At 57.5% G+C, this 21,549-nt stretch overlaps 1 protein-coding gene across 1 annotated transcript in view; it reads right to left on the reverse strand.

Moving 5' to 3' along the window:
• The window catches only part of IL3RA (interleukin 3 receptor subunit alpha), a 55,622-nt gene that overhangs the window by 20,273 nt on the left and 13,800 nt on the right, over positions 1–21,549 (reverse strand). The window contains exons 5-18 of the mRNA XM_088028587.1: positions 19,367–19,493; positions 19,113–19,242; positions 18,447–18,631; positions 16,840–16,973; positions 15,225–15,248; positions 13,712–13,847; positions 12,292–12,385; positions 11,849–11,930; positions 9,884–9,957; positions 9,540–9,623; positions 8,423–8,480; positions 7,496–7,669; positions 6,362–6,505; positions 1,679–1,794 (exon numbers count right to left, since the gene is read on the reverse strand). Of these exons, the coding sequence (XP_087884713.1) occupies positions 1,679–1,794; positions 6,362–6,505; positions 7,496–7,669; positions 8,423–8,480; positions 9,540–9,623; positions 9,884–9,957; positions 11,849–11,930; positions 12,292–12,385; positions 13,712–13,847; positions 15,225–15,248; positions 16,840–16,973; positions 18,447–18,631; positions 19,113–19,242; positions 19,367–19,493 (1,562 nt within the window). The remainder of the gene's footprint in view (positions 1–1,678; positions 1,795–6,361; positions 6,506–7,495; positions 7,670–8,422; positions 8,481–9,539; positions 9,624–9,883; positions 9,958–11,848; positions 11,931–12,291; positions 12,386–13,711; positions 13,848–15,224; positions 15,249–16,839; positions 16,974–18,446; positions 18,632–19,112; positions 19,243–19,366; positions 19,494–21,549) is intronic.

The following is a 21,549-nucleotide window of genomic DNA, read 5'->3' on the forward strand; positions in this document are numbered from 1 at the left end:
AGACAGAGACGCATGAGGCTCCAAGTTTCCCGGGGGGCCCCCCAGCCCATATTCACCATAAACCATATGCATCAAAGTTCGGTGCAGGAAATCCACGATGGGGAAAAGCTCGGAGTTTTAAACAGAGTGGCCCGGGCCTTGTCGTTAGTTACTGAAGACAGCTGGCATGAGGCTGCAGATGGTCGGACAGGGTGGGTGCCGATGTGGACACACATGTCCGGGGCTCTGGAACCCCCATTCGGATGGAGCCCATGGCCAGCCCAGAGGAGAGGCCAGGGGTGTGCGTCCTAGAGCGGGGCAAGGGCTGCCCCAAACAAGGTCCTCGGTGTCCCCGTCTGGCATCATCACCTAAAAGACCTTGCTCCTCACGGGACCCACTCAGGGGGAGTCCTGGGGTGACATGCAGGCATCTGTGTTTGAAAAAAATATACCTATTTTTTCAAAAAGATTTTATTTATTTGACAGAGAGAGACACAGCGAGAGCGGGAACACAAGCAGGGGGGAGTGGGAGAGGGAGAAGCAGGCTTCCTGCGGAGCAGGGAGCCCGATGCGGGGCTCGGTCCCAGGACCCCGGGACCATGACCTGAGCGGAAGGGAGGCGCTTTACCACTGAGCCACCCAGGCGCCCCTAAAAATGTATCTATTAATTAATTTTTTATGGAAGTGAAACGCACATCCCATAAAGGTCAGCCTTTTAGAACGCAACTCAGGGGCACCTGGGTGGCTCAGTCGGTGAGGCGTCTGCCCTCAGCTTAGGTCATGATCTCAGGGTCCTGGGGTCCAGTCCTGAGTTGGGGCTCCCTGCTCAGTGGGAAGCCTGCTTCTCCCTCTGCCCCCCACCCGCTCGTGCTCGCTCTCTCTGTCTTCTCTCTTCTGTGAAACAAATAAAATCTTTAAAAAAATGTAACTCAGGGGGCATCTGGTGCCTTCTCCACCTCTCTCTGGCTCCAGAACATTCCATGCAGCTAAAAGAAAGCCCGTGGGCATGAGCTCTCAGTCCCCGTCCCCTGCCCAGCGCCGGGCAGCCACTGACGCACTTTCTGTCCATGCATTTCCCCGTTGTGCACAGTTTTCAGTCAATGGGATCACGCACGAAGGGGCCTCGTGCGTCTGCTTCTCTCGCCGCGCATCGTGTCCTGGAGCTCCGTCCGCCGGGCGGCAGGTGTCAGACCTCCGTTCCTTCTCGGGGCTGAGTCCCGTTCCCCTGCGTGGATGGAGCATGTTTTGTGCACATGTGGGCCGTTGTGCATAATGCACCTGCAGCGGATTTGTGCTTCCTGATCGATCCGAGCCCCCAGCCCCAGCAGCTCCCCGGCAGGCTGCGCCGGACGTCAGGAGTGAGCCGCCGTGCCCACCTCGTACCCGAGCTCCTGTGGACCACACAGCACTGCGGCCTCATGCGTGCGCTTACGCTGTTCCAAGAACCACGTCACGGAATGGGACGGCGTGCTGGAGCTGCATCTCCATTCTCTCCCGTGTGCGGCTCAGCACGCCCAGCCGGTCAGCATGCAAGCATGGCCGTCACCCCTGTCCCGGGTGGATACGCGCGCCGTCTCCTGCATCCTTGGATGCGGTAAGCCCTTCGGATCCCGGGTGCTGTGCCCAAGGGAGATGCACTGTGGCTGGCACGAGCCCCATCCCAATGCCCCTCGTCCCTCCCGGGGGTCAGGGGTCTTACCTGGGTGGCGGAGAAGGTCCCCCGTGGGAAAGGCAGCCGGCCTGGGGAGGGGGGGCGGAATCCAGACCCCGGACTCCTCTCTGTGGGTCCTCCCAAATGTGCTGGAGAAGTGTCCCCTAAAGAGAAACCAAAGCTGGCTCTCCCTTCTCTGCGTTTTTATGGTCACGACCAGGGGCCCCACCCCTAAAACCCGGACCCAATGGGGCTCGGGGTGGGCGGGGGGTGGTGGAGAGGAGGTGGGTGACTGGGTCGAGAACACCGTCCCCGTGTCTGTGTGTGTCTGTTCCCTTGAAGCCCGGGTCAGCCACTGCGAAGTTTCCCTGGAATGAGTCCCCTTTCTTTCAAAACTGTTACTTTCCTGTTCTCATTTCTGCTTGCGTGTTCCTCTTTGTTACAATCCTAATTACTGCTCACCGTCCAGGGCCGGCTTTGGGCAACTTCCTGGCATTGGGGACTATATTCCGCACACACCAGTGGCTGGGTGGAGGGTTCCTGCGCCGTCTTCCCACCAGGTCCCTGGGAAACGCTCTCCCGTCCGTGCCCCCGAAGACAGTCCCTGGTTAGGACCCTGGGTCCCCGGTGAGGACGCCGCCCAGGGTCAAATGCAGCCCTTCAGGTGGCAAGCGGCCCCCAGCTTTATTTCCAGCAACAACGGTCCTGTGCTCAGCCCCTGCTGGACGGACCCCACTCAGGGACGGGGCTGACCCCTAGTCTCCACCCCGCTCACGCCTGTGAGAACACACCAGCTCCTCAGCGGCTCCGCAGCTCTGATCCACCGGCACGGACTTTATTCTGGTAAAGGGTCTTTGCAGATCCGAGCGAGTCAAGGATCTGAGATGAGCTCATGCTGGAGTACGGTGGCCCTCAATGCAATGACAGGTGTGCGTCTAGGACACAGAAGAAGACACATGGAGACACAGAGGGGAAGCGACGTGACAGAGGGGACTGACTGGCTCATGCGTGGCAGGGAGTCCAGAACGGGCTTCCCCCACGGGACGGCCACACAGAGGAGAAAACAGCCACTACCACCCTGCTGAGCCCCAGGACGGACCCCTTTCCGGGGCAGCGATCATCCAGATGCCCTGGGCACGGAGCTCAGATGCAGAAGTCCGCGTGGGGGCATTGGAAGCCAGCTCCTGAGGATGCCCCAGGTGGCAGGTGCCCGGCTGCAGGTGTCTAGGACACGGAGGGGAGACCCAGGGCCAGCAGTGCAGAGCGGCCAGCGAAGGACAGGGCTGGGACGGGGGGGGCTGTCGGGGTGAGTGGGAACCTGGGAGTGAGTGTCGTGGGACGAAGCGTTCTCCTTGGGCAGAAGCGGAAGCTGCCGAGGATTATTAAGGAGGCAAAGCTGACGTCAGGAGTTTGCACCCCGGGTCACAACACACCGACCCCCTTGCAGCTCAGGACTCTGTGCTAAGGACGGTGTGGCCAGAACCAGGGAAGGATTCAGATCCACATGCTGGGCCAGACATCGACTCCCCGAGAAGGGCTTTGGGTCTGTTTTTCTGTTGGCTCCTTCCTCCCTCCCTCCTGCCTTCCCCACTGCCGGCTGCCAGGCTAGCGTCAGCCGTAACCCCGGACAGAACTGCAGGTTAGTCTCCGGAGGGTCCCTGGACCGGGGATGCTGGCAGGGCTGAGGATGGTGGCCCCCTCCAGACACCAGCCATGATGGCATCTGTCCATGCAAATGCGAGACCTCTTCCCTCCGGATTCTACAACGTCTTTAACTTCGCTCTGGGGAACCCCGCTCGCTCCCCACCTGCTTGCTGCATGCTTCCCAAAGCCCTGTGTTCTGTCCCCCGTGCTGATATATGGCCAGACAACCAAAGACTTCCAGATTTCAGAAAAGTGGAAAAGCAGGACCAAGCAAGCAATGGGGGGCCTGGGGTGGGGGTGGCGAGAGCTTCTGTTGTGAACAGAGAGTGCAGCCCTGCAAGGGCAGGGAATGCACCTGGGGGAACAGAGGAACAGAAGACAGGAAGCGGGAAAGGAAAGCGGGGGAGGCGGGAGGCACAGCTGCATGGTGGGGCAGACCCAGAGTAGACCTTCACCCAGCGAGATGCACCTGTGCACGGAGCCCTTTGGGGGGCACAGCAGGCTCGCCTGGGGGTGTGGTCAGCTCTGGGGGGAGGACAGGGCTCGTAAGAAACCCTTGGGCACACGGCCCCGGGGATGGCAAATGACAGCGCCAGCCTCATGGCTGTTGGGGGAAGGTGAGTCCTGAGAGGCGGTCAGATGGGCACCTCTGAGGGGCCCACAGAGGTGGCAGATGCCCCAACATTATATTATGTTATAGTATAGCTTATTGTGTTATATATCACTGTATTATATATTATTATATTATATATTATTATGTTGTATTATCTATTATTGAATTATGTTACAATGTATTCTATAAAACAAACTATGTATTACAAATAATACACTATTACAACACACGCACACCAATGTATTCTATCCATTATATTCATGTTGACATTAATTAATACCCATTAATTATTATATAAACACTATTTTCTTGATATTTTTATTAATTAATATTAATGTACCCATGTACTCACGCATATTAAAATGTTTTCGATATGCTTCTGTAGGAGGAAGTGATTTGTTTTCCTGTCCGGCGGTGCTGTGACCAGGTACGCGTTTTCCAGCGGGGCAGGCGGACTGGAAGGAGTAACGTGATCTGAGCCGTCACCCGCGGCCCCGCATCATGGACTCCTCTGTGTCGACCTGTTCCGTCAGGCGGCGGGAGGTGAGGCCCCCCCCCCCACCCCACGCAACCCCGGACCCTGTTCACACGGACTCGCCCCTGGTATTCCGAAGAATTTCCGGAGCTTCTTTCTTGGGAAGACCAGAGGCATTTCACCTGGTCTTCCCTGCACATTACCTGCAGACAACGCCTCCTCTCTCTGCGACGCCTGCCTCCCAGTTAAGAAGTCCCGTGATCTTGGGGGTCTGTTCTGAGCAGGACCGTCATGAAGGCAGGTCCAGAATGGGAAGGGGCACCTTGAGGGCCTCTTAGGGAGGGAGACCTCGGTCTAGGGGGGTCTCGGACTCCTGGCCACCGCACCCCCGCAGTGCACCCTTCCATGTGCTGGCGTGGGTGATGGTCTGCAGCTCAGAGAGAAGGAGCTGGGTCCTCCTGCACCGGGGTCTCCGAGCTGCAGGAGGACCCGGGACCCAGCATGTAGGAGTGCTTTACGTGCCCGGTGCAGGGGTCTGGGGAAGACCCCCAGTCCTGCTCCTCCGAGAGCCCAGGGCAGGAGGGTCCGAGGAGCCGAGGTGAAATGTGCCTCCCACACACCTTGTCGGCTCTGAGGTCCTGCAGACACCCAGCTGCGTGCACCCCTAGGCGTCCCCGGGGAGCTTCAGGGCCACTTTCTGCTTTGAGGCTGGCCTTGCCCTGGGATCAGGTGGTTGCATGACCTCTCCCCCATCCTCTGGGGGGTTCCCCCGAGATGAAGGGCTTCCCTGGTGAACTTTCCCCGGCTAAAAACACAACCGCCAAACACTCTGCCCCTCCCCCAGAAGGGGGAGGATGCTCCTTGCTCTGAGATCATCAGGCTCTGGGACAACCTTGCCCACATCACTGAGGCTTCCCCTCCGCTCTGTGCAGAAGCTCCCCCCACATGCTTCTTCTCCCCAAGATGCCCCGGGCTGCACCCCTGCTGCTTCCAGGGGAAGCAGGCATTTGCTCTTCACCAGCACGCTGTGGCCGGGAGATGCAAACCCCTTCTGCAACTTTTCTGCTCCCCAAATAAACTCTATTTTTTTTTTTAATTTACTCACAGTATTTTTCTTTCAGAGGGAGAGAGAGCGCATCTGAAGCAGGCTCCACGCCCAGAATGTGAGCCGGACGCGGGGCTCACTCTTAGGACCCCCAGATCGTGACTTGAGATGGAATCAAGAGTCGGACGCTTAACCGACTGAGCCACTCAGGGGTCCCGGAAAATAAACAGTTTCAGTAACTGTGCTGGGCCGAATGGTGCCTGCCCAGATTTATGTCCCTTGGAGCCTGGGAAGGAGGCCTTATTTGGAAATAGGGTCCTTGCCGATGTGATGAAGTGAAGGATCTGAGATGAGCTCATCCTGGGTCATCCAGGTGGCCCTAAATGCAATGACTGGTGTCCCTAGACAGAAGAGGAGACACACAGGGAGGAGAAGCCACGTGAACACGCAGGCAGAGACGGGACGGAGGCGGCCGCCAGCCCAGGGACGCCTGGAGCCCCAGAAGCTGGGAGAGGCAGGAAGGACCCTCCCCTGGACCTCAGACTCTGGTCTTCAGAGCTCGGACGGGATGAATCCGCGTGGTTTTAAGCCCCCAGTTGGTGGTCATTTGTCACGGCCACTAGAGGATGCTCCTACCATCATAATGCTCTTCCTTATTCTTCTCTGGACCCTAAGCACTCACCCCCGGCCCCTCACTCTGGCCCTGGCTCCCAGTCCCCAGTCCCCAGTCCCCCGAAGGCTGGCCGGGCCACCCCGTGCGGTCCGGGACCCAGTGAGGCACAGAGTTGCCCCGCCCATTCCAGAACCTGCGGGTGCCCGGCACGGGCTAGGGCTGCATTCCCAGGTTCGGGTTTTTAACGTAAAATCCGTGCACGTAACCGGAGGCTCCCGGGTCAAGCTCATCGGCGCAGCCAGAGTGGGTATTGACGGCAGAAACTTCTCTCTTCGGCTCACACGGCCTCGCCCCGTGGTTGCCGAGGCCTTCCCGTCACCTCGGGCCGCTGTCTGCTTATCGCCCTTCGCACCTTGCCGGGGCGGCTCCTTGGCGTTGCGGGACAGGTGGCCGCGGAGACAGCCGATAGCGAGCCAGCGCTTCCTCTGCCCGGAGGACACGGTTTTCTTTCTCGGTGCGTGCAAGTCTTTCGAAAGGTGCCAACTGTTTTTTTTTCTGTGTATTTTAACCCCGCCCGGACCCCAAAACGTGGAAGCTTTTCAACGAAAACCTTCCTTATCAGCCAACATTGCCTCTTGTGAAATACGTTTCTTCACAGCCTACACTTTTTTTTTAAATTTTTTAAAAGATTTTATTTATTTATTTGAGAGAGAGAGAGAGAGAGAAAGGACGGGCAGGGGGAGGGGCAGAGGGAGAAGCAGGTTCCCCGCGGAGCAGGACCCCCCCCCCCATGTGGGGGTCGATCCCGGGACCCTGAGCTCATGACCTGAGCCGAAGGCAGACGCTTCACCGACTGAGCCACCCAGGCGCCCCGCAGTGTAGACTTGTCAGTGGATCCGGCTGTGCCGTGTAATCCGAGCGGACATCTCCCCGCCCCGCGTCTGCGTGAGCGCCTTCTGCGTGCTTCCGCACGCCCTGGAACGCGCGCACACGGCCTGGAACAGGGTTTTCTTCCTTAAATGCTCCCAGCCGAACCCGGTGTTCAGTATGCGGTTGTGCAGAAAAGCGATCGAGGGGCGCTCTCCTGAATTCGCCACGCGCCATCCGCATCCTCTGCGCACGTGAGCCCCGAGCTGAAGGGCCGAGCGGGAAGAGCGGACGTGAGTGTCCCTCATCCTGAGTCCTGGGTGCCTGGCGTCTGCCTCCTGCGGGGCTGGGGGGGTGGGGACACCTGGCAGCCCCCTTCCCCAATCCCCTTCCTCCTCCTGAGAGCTCCACGAGAGACACAGACACAGACAGAAGGTCGTCCCGATCCCGCTTTCCACAGGAAAAACTCTGGGGGGAGCAAACCCACAAGGACCTGCAAGATCATCCGACGTCTCAACAGCCTCCCGACTGTGTTCCCACGGCTCTGGACACGCGATCCCACGTCCCGCTCTGCGGAAGAGCGCAAACGGGCTACGTCTCTGCCAAACGTCCGGAAGGAGCCCGCCGGCAGGATCCTTGAGAAACCGTCTGTTCTCCGTGAGGACGCTGCAGAACCGGGAGGCGCTGCGGGGTGGGGGTGGGGGGCAGTCCCAGGGCAACAGGGGCCCCAGGAACGGGACCTGGGGCGCTCCGGGGTCTGTCCGCGGCTCCCGCCGGAATCCCTAGGCAACCGGCATCATGGGCCCACCTGCCCACCAGCCCCCGTGTTTTTTCGTATCGCCGACACACTATTTATGGGGTTGCCGCTAAATGTCACACCATAAATGCAGCTTGGTGGGTGTCTGGTGGTCGGGGTCCAAAGGACCCAGTTCAGGGAGCGAGGTCCTGTCCAAACGCCCTGGTGGGTGGGAGTCGGGCTGGGGTCTGAGTGCAGATCCCTCAGGGCAGAGGGGGCTTGGCCGAGTCCAGGAGGCAGAGCCTGTGGGTCTGCAAAATGATGCCCGTGTAGGCAGCCAATGTGCACACCAAAAGAGCGGCAAGAAGGACCGAGGGCTCAGGGAGGCCGGATGGGAGGCTGCCAGGCACCTGCTGGGAGACGTGGGTGCCCAGGGGCCGCTGAACCCTCACCTCCGGGTGCACGTCCCAAGGCCCTCCTGACCCCAAGCCCTAACCGAGATGGGCCCGAGAGATGGGGGGTCTGGCATAACTCCCACTCCTCCCTGTCCTGGCCACGTGCCCGTTTGCAAGATCTGAACGAAGCACTCGATACGGCGGAACCCCAGGCTTCCACCAATAACCCGGGACAGAGACACCTCCTTCTCTGGGCGCTGGGTCTCCCCACCCCTCCAAAGAGGGACCCCACGCTCCACCTGCAAAGTCGTGCGGTGGGTGTATCTGGCTCGAAAAACCACGGCTCCATCCACGCCCTGGAGCCTGCCCGGCGGGAGTCCCATGTCGTGGGGACGCCCACCTACCCCACATTCTGCTTTGCGCTCCCCAAAATCACCTTCCTGCCCCATGGCCCCCGGCGTCCTGTGCGGACAGAGGGTCTCTTTAAAGACAAGGACTCTTGTGAGCAAGCTTTGTTCACCAGCAACGGGATTCATACAAAACCAGCCGTAACGAGAGCATTGCGCATTCATTCCCGGCAATTTGCAAAATCAGAACAGAAGAAGACGGTCTTACTCCCATCGAAACATACTCCCAACACTAGATTTTTTTCCCCTCAAATGCACCCACCACTTTCTCCCTGTAAACCTATTTCTTCCCCCCCCAACCCCCCGAGTCAAAAATACAGACAAGCATGAAACAAAAATGCGTGAAGTCTGCAGATAAGCATCCTTGACGTGCAGGGGTCAAAAATCGATTCTTGCACCTGTGGGCGGGGGGACGTGTCCCCAGCCTGTTGGCACTTTGCGAACACTGCACGGTGATCATCTTTCCCAACGAGCACCTGTAAATGTGCATCAGCGCTCACCGGGGCCCCACAGTCTGCACCCTCGTTTTAAAGCAAATCCGTGCAAAAACGTCCCGCCTATCTTGCATGTAGTTTTAAGGAGTAGGGATGGTTCTCCACAAACACAGGTGCTTCGATGCGTGTGCTGTGTGTGGGCAGCACAGGGTGGCTGGGCTCTTTGAAATGAGGGTATAATGGCCGTATTTGGCGGGAGGAAGCCACGGGGAGGGAATGCAGATATTTCGTGTCCGGGGGTTCATGAACGCGTCTTCTGCACTGACAGCTTTGCTTTATTTCTTCTTTTTGTTCTTTCCTTTGTGTGTGTGTGTGTGTGTGTGTGTGTGTGTGTGTGTGCGCGCGCGCGTGGTTTGGATAAACAGCCAGTGGGTAGCGTGGCTTCTGTGGACACGGGGCAGCACTTATCTTGACCCCCAACGCCTCTAACATCCACGGGGAACGCGTGTCTCCTGGCCCCACGTGCCATGGAGACCGTTGTCTTAAAAGCAATGGCACAACTCTGCAAGTAACCCAAACAGGTGCCGATCCACTAATGCAGACGCAGAGGCGCATCCGTCGGAAGAAACGCGTGCTCTCTCTTTCCGCCCTCGCCCTCGGCCACTGCCCGGCTAGCTCACGGCACGGTGAACGTCTCCAGGGCTTCGTCACTCTGGGACGTGCTAGGTGCACGATGGCGACGGGCGACCCCGGTGCTTCCCAGACTGTAGGACCAGCCCCCGGGGACAAGGGGAGCGTGGCGGCCTCTCTCCACATCCCCGAGCTGCCCACACCGCCCGCCCGCTTGGATGCGTGTAGAAAGCTAGAAAGCCGTGCTGCGGGGTTTTTGGTGGTGGCATTGCAGGTCAGGTGAGAAATCTTGCCCAGACGTGAGTGGACGATGCACATATGCGACGTTTTCGGGGTGGCGGGGGCAGGGGATGAGGCCGAAGCCACAGTTTCCGCTTGTCCCCACACCAGTCACATTTCCTCCACCACGAGGACGTCCTCGGGTTCCTGGGAGCCTGGCGGTGGCGGGCGGCCGTCCTCCCAAGCGACCTGAGACAGAGAGAGAAGACGGGCAGCGTTGAGACCACCCATGCGCGGGACTGTGATTGTGCCGCCAAGAAAGCTTCGGTGCAGAGCCGCGTGGCTCCCCGTGGCTGAACGGTGGACACCCCCCCCACTCCAGTGCACAGATGCGTACGTAAATGTGTGCACGCCCGCAGGGGTCAGGACTCAGCCAAGAGCAGGAGCACAAATCGGACACCTCCTGCCCCGTGGATGGACGCGGACCACACAATGCTCTGGGGGAGAAGAACACATGCAGGACCTCGTAGCGTGGGACCCCCCTTGATACAAAACGTCCGGAATGGGCAAATCCACAGACAGAATGTGGACGTGAGCTCGCCGGGGGCGGGGGGGGGGGCTGCGAAGGGGATGGGGCTGACAGCTCATGGGGACGGGGTCTCCTGGGGGGAGATGCGAATGCTCGGAAACCAGAACACCCTGGCGAATGTGCTCACTGCCCCCGAATCGGGCTTTCCAAAGGGGCGAATGGGATGGCGTGTGAGTTGGGCCCCAAGAGAGCCACGTCATCCATGGAAACGATGTGTCCCTGACACACTCATCTGGGATACACGTGCGGGCAGCCATCCCTTGCCTGGAATGACCTCTGCAGACGTCCCAACACCCACCCTGCCCACCCTGGGCGCCCCTTGGGAACCCACGCAGGCTGCCCCAGCCCCCTTGCATGCAGGAGTGATGCCCTGGGTGGCAGAGTCTCCCTGGGAGGACACGGCTCCCTCCAGCCTGACGGTGGTGGCCGTGGGGGGCCTGGGCAGAGGGCTGCTTCAAGACTCAGGGGGGCCACCCCAATTTATGAGGGGGTGACCCCGGCCAGCCTGAGGCTGAGAATCGTGTTTCTAGCTGGGACCTTATGGGAGGGGTCCCTTTGCACCCACCGAGAAATAGGGACCTGGACGTCCACCCGCCGGCCACTCTTGCCTCTTAGACAAGTGGCATTTCCTGGACTGCATGTTGCAGAAGGGCATCCCAGAAAGGGTTTGGGGACCACCTGTACTGGCCAGGGTGTGGGCTGTGGACAGGACCCCAAGAAGTCGGGCTGGGCCCCTAACTCAGCAACGCCTTTCCCTGGAACGCTGAGACCCACAGAGAAGCCCCCTGCAAAACCCCAGAACCTCACCCCAATTTTATCCATGAACCCTAAACCCAAATGAGACAGCAGCCAGGCCTTGTGGAAGCCCCAGGGGCAGCCCAAGGGGGTGGGTTTCCCGAGGAAACAGCCTCAAGCCTAGAACCAGAGTCCCTGGGTTGGGGGCGTCCTTCTGCTCGTCACAGGTCAGCACGTGGGGCTGATGCACGAGGAAGGTCAGATGGAGGAGGGGTGCCACCCCGGGGAGGGCCCCTGACCCAAGAGCCAGTGGCAGCCCCAGCAAACCATGGTCAGGGATTGAGTGGTGGCCCCCCAAACCCCACCTCCATCCGGAACCACCACAGGCAGCTCTATGTGCAAATAGGGTCTGTACCCATGTAATGGGTTCGGGGTCTTCTGATGAGGGGTGCCTGACTCGTGAGAGGGAGACCAACAGTGGCCTGAGGACCAGCCCGGGATTTCCAGCAGGGAAATAGGGCCACCCCCGCTTCCCCTGCTCCAGGAGCTGTTTCTGTCCTAAGCCCCAAGCTGTGGCTTTTGTGGTGAACTCCCCACCCCCACCCCCGGCCCTGGGGATGGAGTTCTGTGCTGAAGGCTGCTGGACGCAGGCAGTGGCCCCTCCACTTCCCTGTGTCCTCCAGCCCTGGCCCGGAACTGCACGCTAGTGCTGGGGAGCACAGGAGACCCCTGCCCAATCACACTGCTCCCCCCAGCAGACACCCCCCCTCCAAAGACTCCGAACCAGGAGGGGAAGAGAGTGTGGCAGGCACTCACCTCCAGGGGCGGCACAAACGTCCCCGTGATTTCCTTCTTCACCTGCGGGATTCGGGGGAACAGCTTGGACTTGACGGAGAACCTGCCGACCAGAAGGACACGGTGAAGGGCCCAGCGAGCCGGGCAGCGCACCCCAGATCTGCCGGCCTCCTTCCCTTCCTACAGAAACCCCGGGCGCACGTGCAGTGGCCAAGCCGGGTCTGCACCTGCAGGACGGAGCTCGCCACTGGGGCTATGTGGCCCCGGACAGACGTGGCTCAGGCAGCAGGAGACCCCCCCACCCCACCCCACGGACAGTCACTCCTTGTTCCTCCCCAGCCCTCAGATTCCCTGGAATCCGCGCCCTGACTCCGGATTCGCCCTCCCCTGGGCATTCCACAGGCACGGGGTCCTGCGCCCGGGTGGGGAGGGGGGTGTTCCTGGCGCCAGTGTTGGGGGCTCACCATTTGCACAAGCCCATGAGGACCACAGCGAGCGCAGTCGTGGCCGCCGCCACCACCCCGAACAGGACGCGGCGGAAATCCTGCTGCGGGAGGCCTGGTGCGGGAAGAGGAGCTGAGGGTCAGAAGCGCGCACGCGCGGGGGGTGGGTGGTCAGCTCTGCGCGCACCCGCAGCCCCCTGACCCTGTTACCCGATTATGGGTGGAGGGCGTGTTGGGGGGAGCAGGGCTGCAACGGACGACCCTCCCTCCGGTCCTGTGCCCACGCTGCCCCCCTGGCCATCCTGCCGGTCCCCTGCACGCCTTGCTCACAAGAGAGCTCCCGCCGTGGCACCAAGACACAACTAGTACCGCGCAACGCATTCCTTCTCAAGGGACGTTCGCTTTCCACACCGCGCTGCCTCGTCAAAGGAATGAATGCGTAATTGTGAAACTCCAGGATGGGACAGAGGTATGTTTCCTGTTGCCCTGCAGGCTTTCCTTGGGGAACCCTGATTTGACCTGTGCGGTCTGTGCAGCTTCTGCGAGCCGTGAACGCGTTTCCTGGAAAGAATGAGCCCCACACGTGCGTTCGGGGCTCCAGTGGGAGGAGGCTGCCAGCCTGTGGAGCTGTTAGGCATCGAGCTGGTGCGTTCTTCGAGCTCATGCCCTGTCGCCCCCCAGAATGGATGTGTGGGACCCCTGGAGGGGCGCACCAAGCGGACCCCTACCTTGTGGGGTGTCCGCTGCCCCTGCAAGCAGGTGCGCTGAGAGGCCCGGTGAAGGACCCCCGAGACCCCCAGAGCGCCATGAACCCCTACATTTGTGTTTCCTGCCGCCAGCACTACCGCGTGATGGGGGCTGTTACGCTGAAGACCACTGGCTTTGGGATACCCGTCCCTGACCCCATAAAGGAGAGGGGGTGACAGGGCACCCAGGGGGATAGATGGAGCCCCCCTGGGCCCTGGCTGACCCCTCGGGGGAGGGGGACACCTCTGGGTTGGGGAGTGGCCGGCGACCGGGGCCTTCCAGACACCTGAGCGGGACTAAGGGAACAGTAGCCCAGGGGGGCTGGTGCCCTGTGGTTCAGTCTGGGGGTGCGCCCTCCCAGGACGGAACACGGGAGGGGGTACAGGGCAGCGGGACACGCTGCAGATGGTGTGTTTGGGTAGAGAGCCGGCAGGGACGTCCCCGAGCCCCCTCCGCTGGGGGGGGCTGCCGCGGGCTCATAGGATCCCCAAAAAGATGCGTGCGCCCTAACCCCGAAACCTGGCAATGGGACCTTAGGGGAACAGGATCATCACAGGTGTGATGAAGTGAAGGGTCCCAGAGGAGCTCGGCCTGGATCCAACGGCAGGTGTCCCCGTAAGACCCAAAAGAGGAACCGCGCAAGGGGACCCCCAAAGAGTATCCCTCCGCGGCGCGCGAGGAGTGGGGCCCTCACCAAGATGCAGCGTCGGGCTCCATTCGCTCCAGAGCTCATTATGCAGGTAGCGCACCCTCACCCGGAACGTGGTGTCGGGCCTGACGGCAGTACGGGGCATCAGATACACATTCGGATCTTGCCCCCTCTGGAAAACCTTGAAGAGAAGAAGGCACGGTCTGTGAGCAGCGTTGGTGAGGCGGGAGGCGGGAGCGTCCCCTGGGATGTGAGTTCTGGGGGTCCGTGCAAGGACGACCGACGCCTGACGCCCGCGGCCTCCGTCCGTCCCTCTGGCCCCAAGCAGGGGCCCTAAGGGGCTTGCCCCTGGGGAGGTGGACTCCACGCCTGGGCCCCACGGCTCCCCGAGCTGCGCCCACTGCTCGCACAGAGTGCCCACGCCCTGGGGACCTGGCTTGCGGTTATTCCGAATCTATACACTGGCAGCCGGGCGTGGGGAGGGCAGGAGCCCCACCTGGCCTTGCGGTTCCTAGGGGGCACAACTGGACTCTGATTTCGTTTCCTAGGGGCACAACTGGACTCTGAATCTGGCACCGCCGGCTGGGCGCCAGGGGTCTGCCATCCCCTTCTGCCCTCCCCCAGGGCCAAAATGAGGCCAGTTCTGGGACGGGCCCCATGTTGTCCCTCTGGATGAGGGCCACCTCTCTGTCCACTGCACAGGGGATGTGCACCCTGGTGTCCGGGGATGTACAGGTCTGGAGACACTGGCAGAGTAAGACTGACCAGAACACTAGGTGGTCAGCGAGGAAAAGCAGGCACAGCCTGCAGGGTCCACAGGGGAATGGGGAAGCATTTCCTCACTTGGCATATGCCCCAGTGCAAATCCCAGTCCCATCCAACCACGTCCTGGGGCCAGAGCTGAGTGGGACATCCTGCCGGCCTGGCTCGTTCCAGAGCCCACGGTGTTTCTCTGGAGACCAGAGTCTGAGATCCAGGCGGGGCAGGGCCGTGCTCCCCCCAGAGGCTCCAGGGGAGGGTCCTCCCTGCCTCTTCCAGCTCCTGGGAGCTCTGGACATCCCTGGGCCTGTGGCCGCATCCCTCCCGTCTCTGCCTCTGTCCTCACGTGGCTTCTCCTCTGTGTCCGTGTCTCCTCTTGTGTCTCTTACAAGGACACCTGTCATTGGATTTAGGGCCACCCCGATCCAGGATGAGCTCATCTCAGATCCTTCACTGATATTTGCAAAGACCCTATTTCCAAATAAGACCCCATGCTGAGCTTCTGGGCAGACATGAATTTTTGCAGGACACTCTTGAGCTCACGACAATCTTTGAACTGAAAAGGTCCGAGGATGTGCTTCCGGAAGAAGGACGTTGCTCTGTCCACGGGGTGTATGATGACTAGCGACTTGAGTCAGAGGATTTCAAGGAAACACAGCTTCTCAATCCGAGACTAAAAGCCTGATGGCCACTCAGGGGCTAATTGGGACCCCACAGCCGAGGCGATCAGTGAACGCTGAAGTTTGACCTGCCTTTGGGCCCAAGCACAGGAGTCGCAGAGAGAGGAAGAGATACTTACGGGGTTTGTCTTGGAGGTGCTGCCCTGTAAAAAAGGAAAGATTGTTACCATCTGTGTTTTCAGCATTATATGCAAACGTGGGAACCCACGTGGAACCCCAGAACTGGTATGAGGAAGCCTCAGAACTTCCCTAATCTGCCAAAGAGCAGAATACTGGAACGAGGCGGGCCATGAATTCCCCCTTTGGGGAGACTTCACTTCCAGGAAGGACAGTGAACATAGCATCAGTTCCATCTCCAGGGAAGTTTTATGCCCATGAAAAAGACAAAAGAGACCTCTGGTACCTGCCTCAACGAGCATCATCACAATTGTTCTTATCCCCTATTTGTTCAAGCCCGTGACTTGAGCTACTCAAGAGTCACTTCTTTTGTAAGCTCTCATATGCATATGAGTACCTTTTGCTCCCCCCTGCCCTGCCCTGCCCCTTCAGCTCCCTTTTATTTAATTTGCAGCCCCCGTTCGGGACCTAAGAGGGTAGAGGAACAGCTTTTCCTCCTCAGCACAAAGTTTCCTTATTGTGAATTTATCTCTGGCTGGTGAGTTTGCTCCGGGGATATTAATGAGGGATGAGAAGGCAGCGCCTTCAGTAGCATTTTGTTCTGCATTCGTGAACGTTCAAATGTCTGGTAAGGACTGACCGTCTCAGCGACCGTCCACCTCCTCCAACATTTACTGAGCGCACCCACGAGGCTCTGCGGAGAAAGCCAGAGAGGAGCTCGCTACCAAAGTGTTGCTGTTCCTGGTGGTCCTGTGACGTCAAGGGCCGTACGGGGTATGGGACGGGGCCAGTGGGTGCCGGCCAGCCTCCGGGCACGTGGACGAAGGTGGACCCCCACCCCCCGGAGACGCATCAGGGACTCAGATCCAGGGCTTGTGGCGGGTCCCCTGCAGAGGAGAGGGGGCTCTTGCTTTGCCACGTGGGCCACCCATGGCTGTGTCCTGTGGGGTCACAACTCTGATATTCTGGAGAAGGCAGCTAAACGCGACGTCCCAGGTCGCGAGGGGTTGGGGGCAAGGCAACGAGCGGGTGGAGCACAGGGGATTTTTAGGGCTGCGGGACTATAACACCCTATGACGATATGTCCATGCTGCTGTGCATTTGTCCGAACCCACAGAATGGGCACCACCAGGAGCCAATCCTACTGCCCATGACGGACTCTGGGTGATGCACGGGTGTCAATGCACGTTCACCAATTCCAACAAATGCACCGTCTGGTAGGGACGCCGATAACGGGGCGGACCGTGCTTGTGTGCATGTAGTGGGTGTGGGGGACACCCCTTTACCTCTCCCTCAGTTCTGTTATGAACCTAAAACGACTCAAAAAAAAAACTATTTTGGGGATCCCTGGCTGGCTCTGTTGGACGAGCAAGTGACTCTTGATATTGGGATCCCGAGTTTGAGTCCCACGTTGTGCATAGAGATTTTACTTTAAAAAATAAGAACAAAGAAGCAATTTCATGGGGGAAAGAAAAAAAAGAATGAGCCGCCCATTTAGGGCAAAAACAGAGCAGAAGCCCAGGAGCTCCCAGAGAACAACCCCAGAGCAGAGTCGCCTGCCCGTGAGTCGGGATTGAGCTCGGCTCGAGAAGACGGGGCCAAGCGCGGGGTTCTCACCGTTCTTTGGATATCCAGCTCATAATACAAGACGTGACTCGAAAGCTCGTATCTGATCTTGGGATTCTCCCACTGGATAATGTGATGCGATCTGTTGTAGGAGATCGTGATGTTTGTTGGCGGGTCATACTTTTCTACGGAAAACAAAACAGAAACAACAACAGAAAACCTCGCAAACAGCCCAGCATGTTTTAAATCTGCAACACAGAGCGGTCAATCAGGGGGATCCCGAACATGTCCCGTTTTTCTCTGCAAACAAGCACCCCTTCCGTAGCCTGTTGAATGTGGCGTTGTTCCCGCTTTTGTGCTTTGGGTGGGCGATGTCACCATTTAAAACGGCCCCCAAGCATACAGCTGGAGTGCTGTCTGATGTGCACGAAGGGGACAGGAAGGTCACCTCCAAAATAGGGCACTTTGGCACACGGGTCATTTGGGACTGAAGGCAATTGAGAGCCACGGATGCAGAACGAAGCCTTTGTGGAGCGTCCCTTATCTGACTAAAACCGGAAACTTCTGAGAAATTTGGATTGCCGTGAATCCTGTCTCTGGGCAAGTTTTCTGTCCATGAAAGTCAGCACCAAGATGAGTTTGCACAAACAAACCTTACTAATATAACCCTCTCTCCCATTACTCCCATACATATATTTACCACCTCTAAAAGCGCAAAAAGTTTATTCTTTAACTCCAAAATTAATTGATTTTTATTAAAATGGTAGATAAGTAAAAAAATAAGTAAATAGAAATAAATGGTGTATAAGTCCCTGAGTCTAACTACTTCTTTGGGAGGTTTTCATTTATTTTCTATGAAGCCCTCCCCCCATGCATATCAAACTTAAACATTGAAATTACATTTGTATGCTTTCCTCCTGTTAATAGAGTGTTTGTCAGGTTAATTTGCAAGCCCCGCCTACAGAACCTAAGAGGGTAGAGGAAAACTTTTTTCTTCTTTTGCATTCCTACACACAAGAAGGCCATGACGTGCCTGTTGGAGAAAATACACGCGCTCGGTAAGCATTGTTCAGGCTTGAGGTATAAGGCTGTGGGCCTCGTGTTCGGTGTTAATTCATCAGCAATGTACATTACGTAAGACGTCTTTAAACAGAAACCCACATAAAACACGACAAACCCTGTATTTCCACACCAGCAGCCATGATGAGTCAGGATTTGCAAATTCAGGATTTGCAGGGAATTTAAAAAAATTAGCAAACATGGCTACGTGACATGAACACATGCCTCTCTCTTTTTTTTCTCAGAATTTTTTAAAATTAAAGGATAATGTACTATTTGTTTCAGGGGTACAGGTCTGTGATTCATCAGTCTTACACAATTCACAGCGCTCACCATAGCATGCACCCTCCCCAGTGTCCACCACCCAGCCACCCCCGAACACGTGCCTCTCTTGCATCCCACTGCAAGGGGACAGTCGGGACCACCGTGCCCCTCTCTCTCCCTATCTCCCAGACTCCGACTGCAGATTCTGGATCTCGCTCAGGCCGGTCCAGAACCCAGCCCTGTGTCCCACACGGCGGTGGCGCGAGCCCAGATGAGTGAAGCCAGCTCTCCTGGGTGGGGTGTGGGGGAGAAGACACGTCCAGGGAGCCTCTTACCCATTTTACTGGCTTCAAATGGAACAAAGTCCAAAAATGGGATTGCCGTCTCATTGCTGGTCCCGTTCACCAGGAAGAAGTAGTTATCCGTACGCTGGGGCTCACCAAGTTGATCGAAATGGCAGCCCACGCGTGTTCCCGTGGGGTCCACGATGTAGTGGACGCACTCCAGCTCATCCTCATTCCTGTCATTTGCAAAAGGGGCACAGGAAAAGCCCCACTGGGTACCCTTCCGGGCAGACATTATCCACAACGAAATCTCCTCCCCAACCCAGAAAACCCTCTTAAGAAAAAAAAAAAAAAAACTGACACAAATCTGTCCCCGAATAAGCACAAAACCAGAACGGGCTATGCGTCCCAGGTAACCGGCCAGGACGTGGCACAGACAGGGACGGATCCCGCCCTTTACAGGGTGAACCCGTTACGACCCATTCCGCGCACGGTAAAATTGTGGAACTGTGGATTTCCTCCTCTCTTTAGGACGGGAGGGGGGTTTGCCTTTCAGAGCCAGGCGGCAGCAAACGTAAACCGCTTCTCCGCCCAGGGTTCTGTGATTTTGGGGACATTTCGGGGAGGCACCCCCCGGGGCCCCATGGCTCGCTGGGCATTTCCCGCTACGGTCCCCACATCGATCCCAGGTGCTCGGAGGGAAGGCTCCCGGCTTACCAGGAGGCCCACCAGAAGAGCTGATAGTGGACATCAGCTGGGGCGCGGGGGCCGGGTGCCCAGCTGCAGTTCATGAGGCGGACGTTGTAAATGAAACAGGAGAAGTTCACGGCACCGGAACCTTCCCTGCCTGGGAAGACACAGACCGACATCCTCAGCGGCTGCACCACCCCCCACAGACCCTGAGTGGTGACACGCATGGGTACCCGTCGGGCGTGGCGGGAGCCGGGATTCACCAGCCCCAGGGACCTCACCCGGGTTCACAAAAGGCAGGACTTTCTGGGACACGACCCCGTCAGAGGTGACCCTCACGGTCAGCTTGGCCCCCCTATGAAGCACGCGGTTATGGAAGATGCAGAAGTATGTGCTGTCCTCTCTGACCTAGAAAGGGAATCATCAAGAACCTATATAGGTCATGCGTTCGCTTCAGGCTCCCCTGGACCCGACTCCATCCCGGGAGAGGTCCACAGAGGGGCGTCCCCAACAAGGACCTCCCCGTCTTGGATCAAATATCACTCGGACCCCTCTCAAGCCCTGTTGCACACTAGGTTTCATGCCTGGTCTGCAGAGCTCAGCTTTGGCGAAGAATCCCGCTCAATCGATTATCGAGAATCCCCCCCCACCACCTCTGGTGTTCTAGGGGGTTTGCAACACATCACCCCAAAAAGGCCACTTGGGCACACCTGACAAACAGCAGGTGCACACACACACACACACACACACAAAAGCTCTCTGCCCTCCTCTCTGCCTAAAACCTGGGCACACATTTCCTTTTCAGAAGGTGCCCCTACCCCGTTGGCCCGTCTGTCTGACCGGGAAGGGCAGAGTGAATCTCACCAGTGGAGAGACAATTCTAGACACCCACCAGCCCAGAGATGGACCCCAATCTGCAGGACAAACTTCGCCAGAACCTTCCATTTGTCCCCCCAAATGATCGCCTTCCTCGGGTACAGAGCAGAACTCGGCCCCACGACCTGCAAGAAACCTGCCTGTTGCCTATAATCATCAGCCCACAAGTCCTGCTACGTGAGATGCACGGGAGACCGCTACCCCTGCAATAATGCAAGGAGCTCACAATGGCCAGGACTTGAGTAACACCAGCAATGTCCCTAATTCTGTCCCTGCTTCCAGTGTGGTGTAAGGATTATTCTGAGCCGGAAGCAACTGACAACCAACAGATACAGAAAGAAACCTTCCTGGAGATTCCTTCATTGGACTAACAGCAGAAACTTCTAGAAACACACATGACACAGCCCCCTCTCTCTCTGAGGGAAGTTTTAGTACCATGAAGAAGGCAGAAATTCGGCACCAAGACGGACCTGTACAAACAAACCTACTAAATAAAACCTTCTCTTCCAATAGTGTCCATTCAAATATCTGTCTTCCCCAAATTTGCTGCTCTTAGCAGTCTCAAACTCTTTTCCTGCACCATGTATGTGCTCTTTGTGAAAAACGGTATACAAACTCTCAGGTCTAACTGCCTCTTTGGGGACATTTTCTTCTTTCTATCAAGACGCCCATGTCATGCCACCTAAAATTTTAAACATCCTATAGAACATGCATGCCTCTTCTCAGTTAATCTGTGTTCTGTCAATTTGCAGAGCCCCGCTGACTGAACTTAAGAGTGTAGACAAAAGTGGTGTTGCTCGCCTGCACCACGATAAAGTTTTCCCACTCCTCTGCGTGAGTCTGAGGCTCTGCCCAAGGTAAGAGCTGGTGGCTGACACCCTGGCCAGAGACCCCTTTGTCCTCATTTGGGGGGTCTTGGTTGATGTGATTAATTGTGAATGCATTTTATTAATGCTCATGAAGTAATACAGCTGTTTTGTCTTTGTGGGGGAGGCTTCCTGGGTTGGGGGGTGGATTTTGTGTTTAAGTTTCCCCAACAAGTGTCACCAGGGATGGAAGGGGGTGAGCAGCCATAGGGCACTGGGGGATGGGGAGGGACCGCAGTGGAGACAAGGTGCATGAATATTCCTGAGAATCCAGCCAGGCCTGCACTCAGGAATCTGCCCCCATAGGAAATAATAGAAGGATTTTTTTTTTGTCTTTTCCTAGAAATGGAAGTAGAACACATTCCACATCTGAGTCTATAGAAACCCTTTCTTGTGAAAAGGTTTTGCTCCACAAAACAAAACAAACAAACAAAACCCTCCAAACAAAACCAAAAACAACAACCAAAAAAACCGGTTGCTTGGGAATCCTAAAACAAAAGCAGACATGTATCTTGAAACAAGGATGATCGGCAAAGACCTGGAGGGAGCAGGGGCTGCCCCAAAAGCCCCGAAGCCCATTCTAAGAGTAACAGCTTAAGAATTACAGGGATGACAAAGAGCCCCTTAAAACATCCAGGCAGAAAAATCTGGGATTTACATAAAAATTGGGTGATTGACAGCCTTAAAACACCAACCAGGAGGCCACCAGCAGGCAACCCATT

The sequence above is a fragment of the Eumetopias jubatus genome, unplaced genomic scaffold (genome assembly GCF_037043125.1).
Source record: "Eumetopias jubatus isolate StellerSeaLion01/CBP00866 unplaced genomic scaffold, mEumJub1_p1.0 scaffold_11, whole genome shotgun sequence".
Classification (NCBI taxonomy): domain Eukaryota; kingdom Metazoa; phylum Chordata; class Mammalia; order Carnivora; family Otariidae; genus Eumetopias; species Eumetopias jubatus.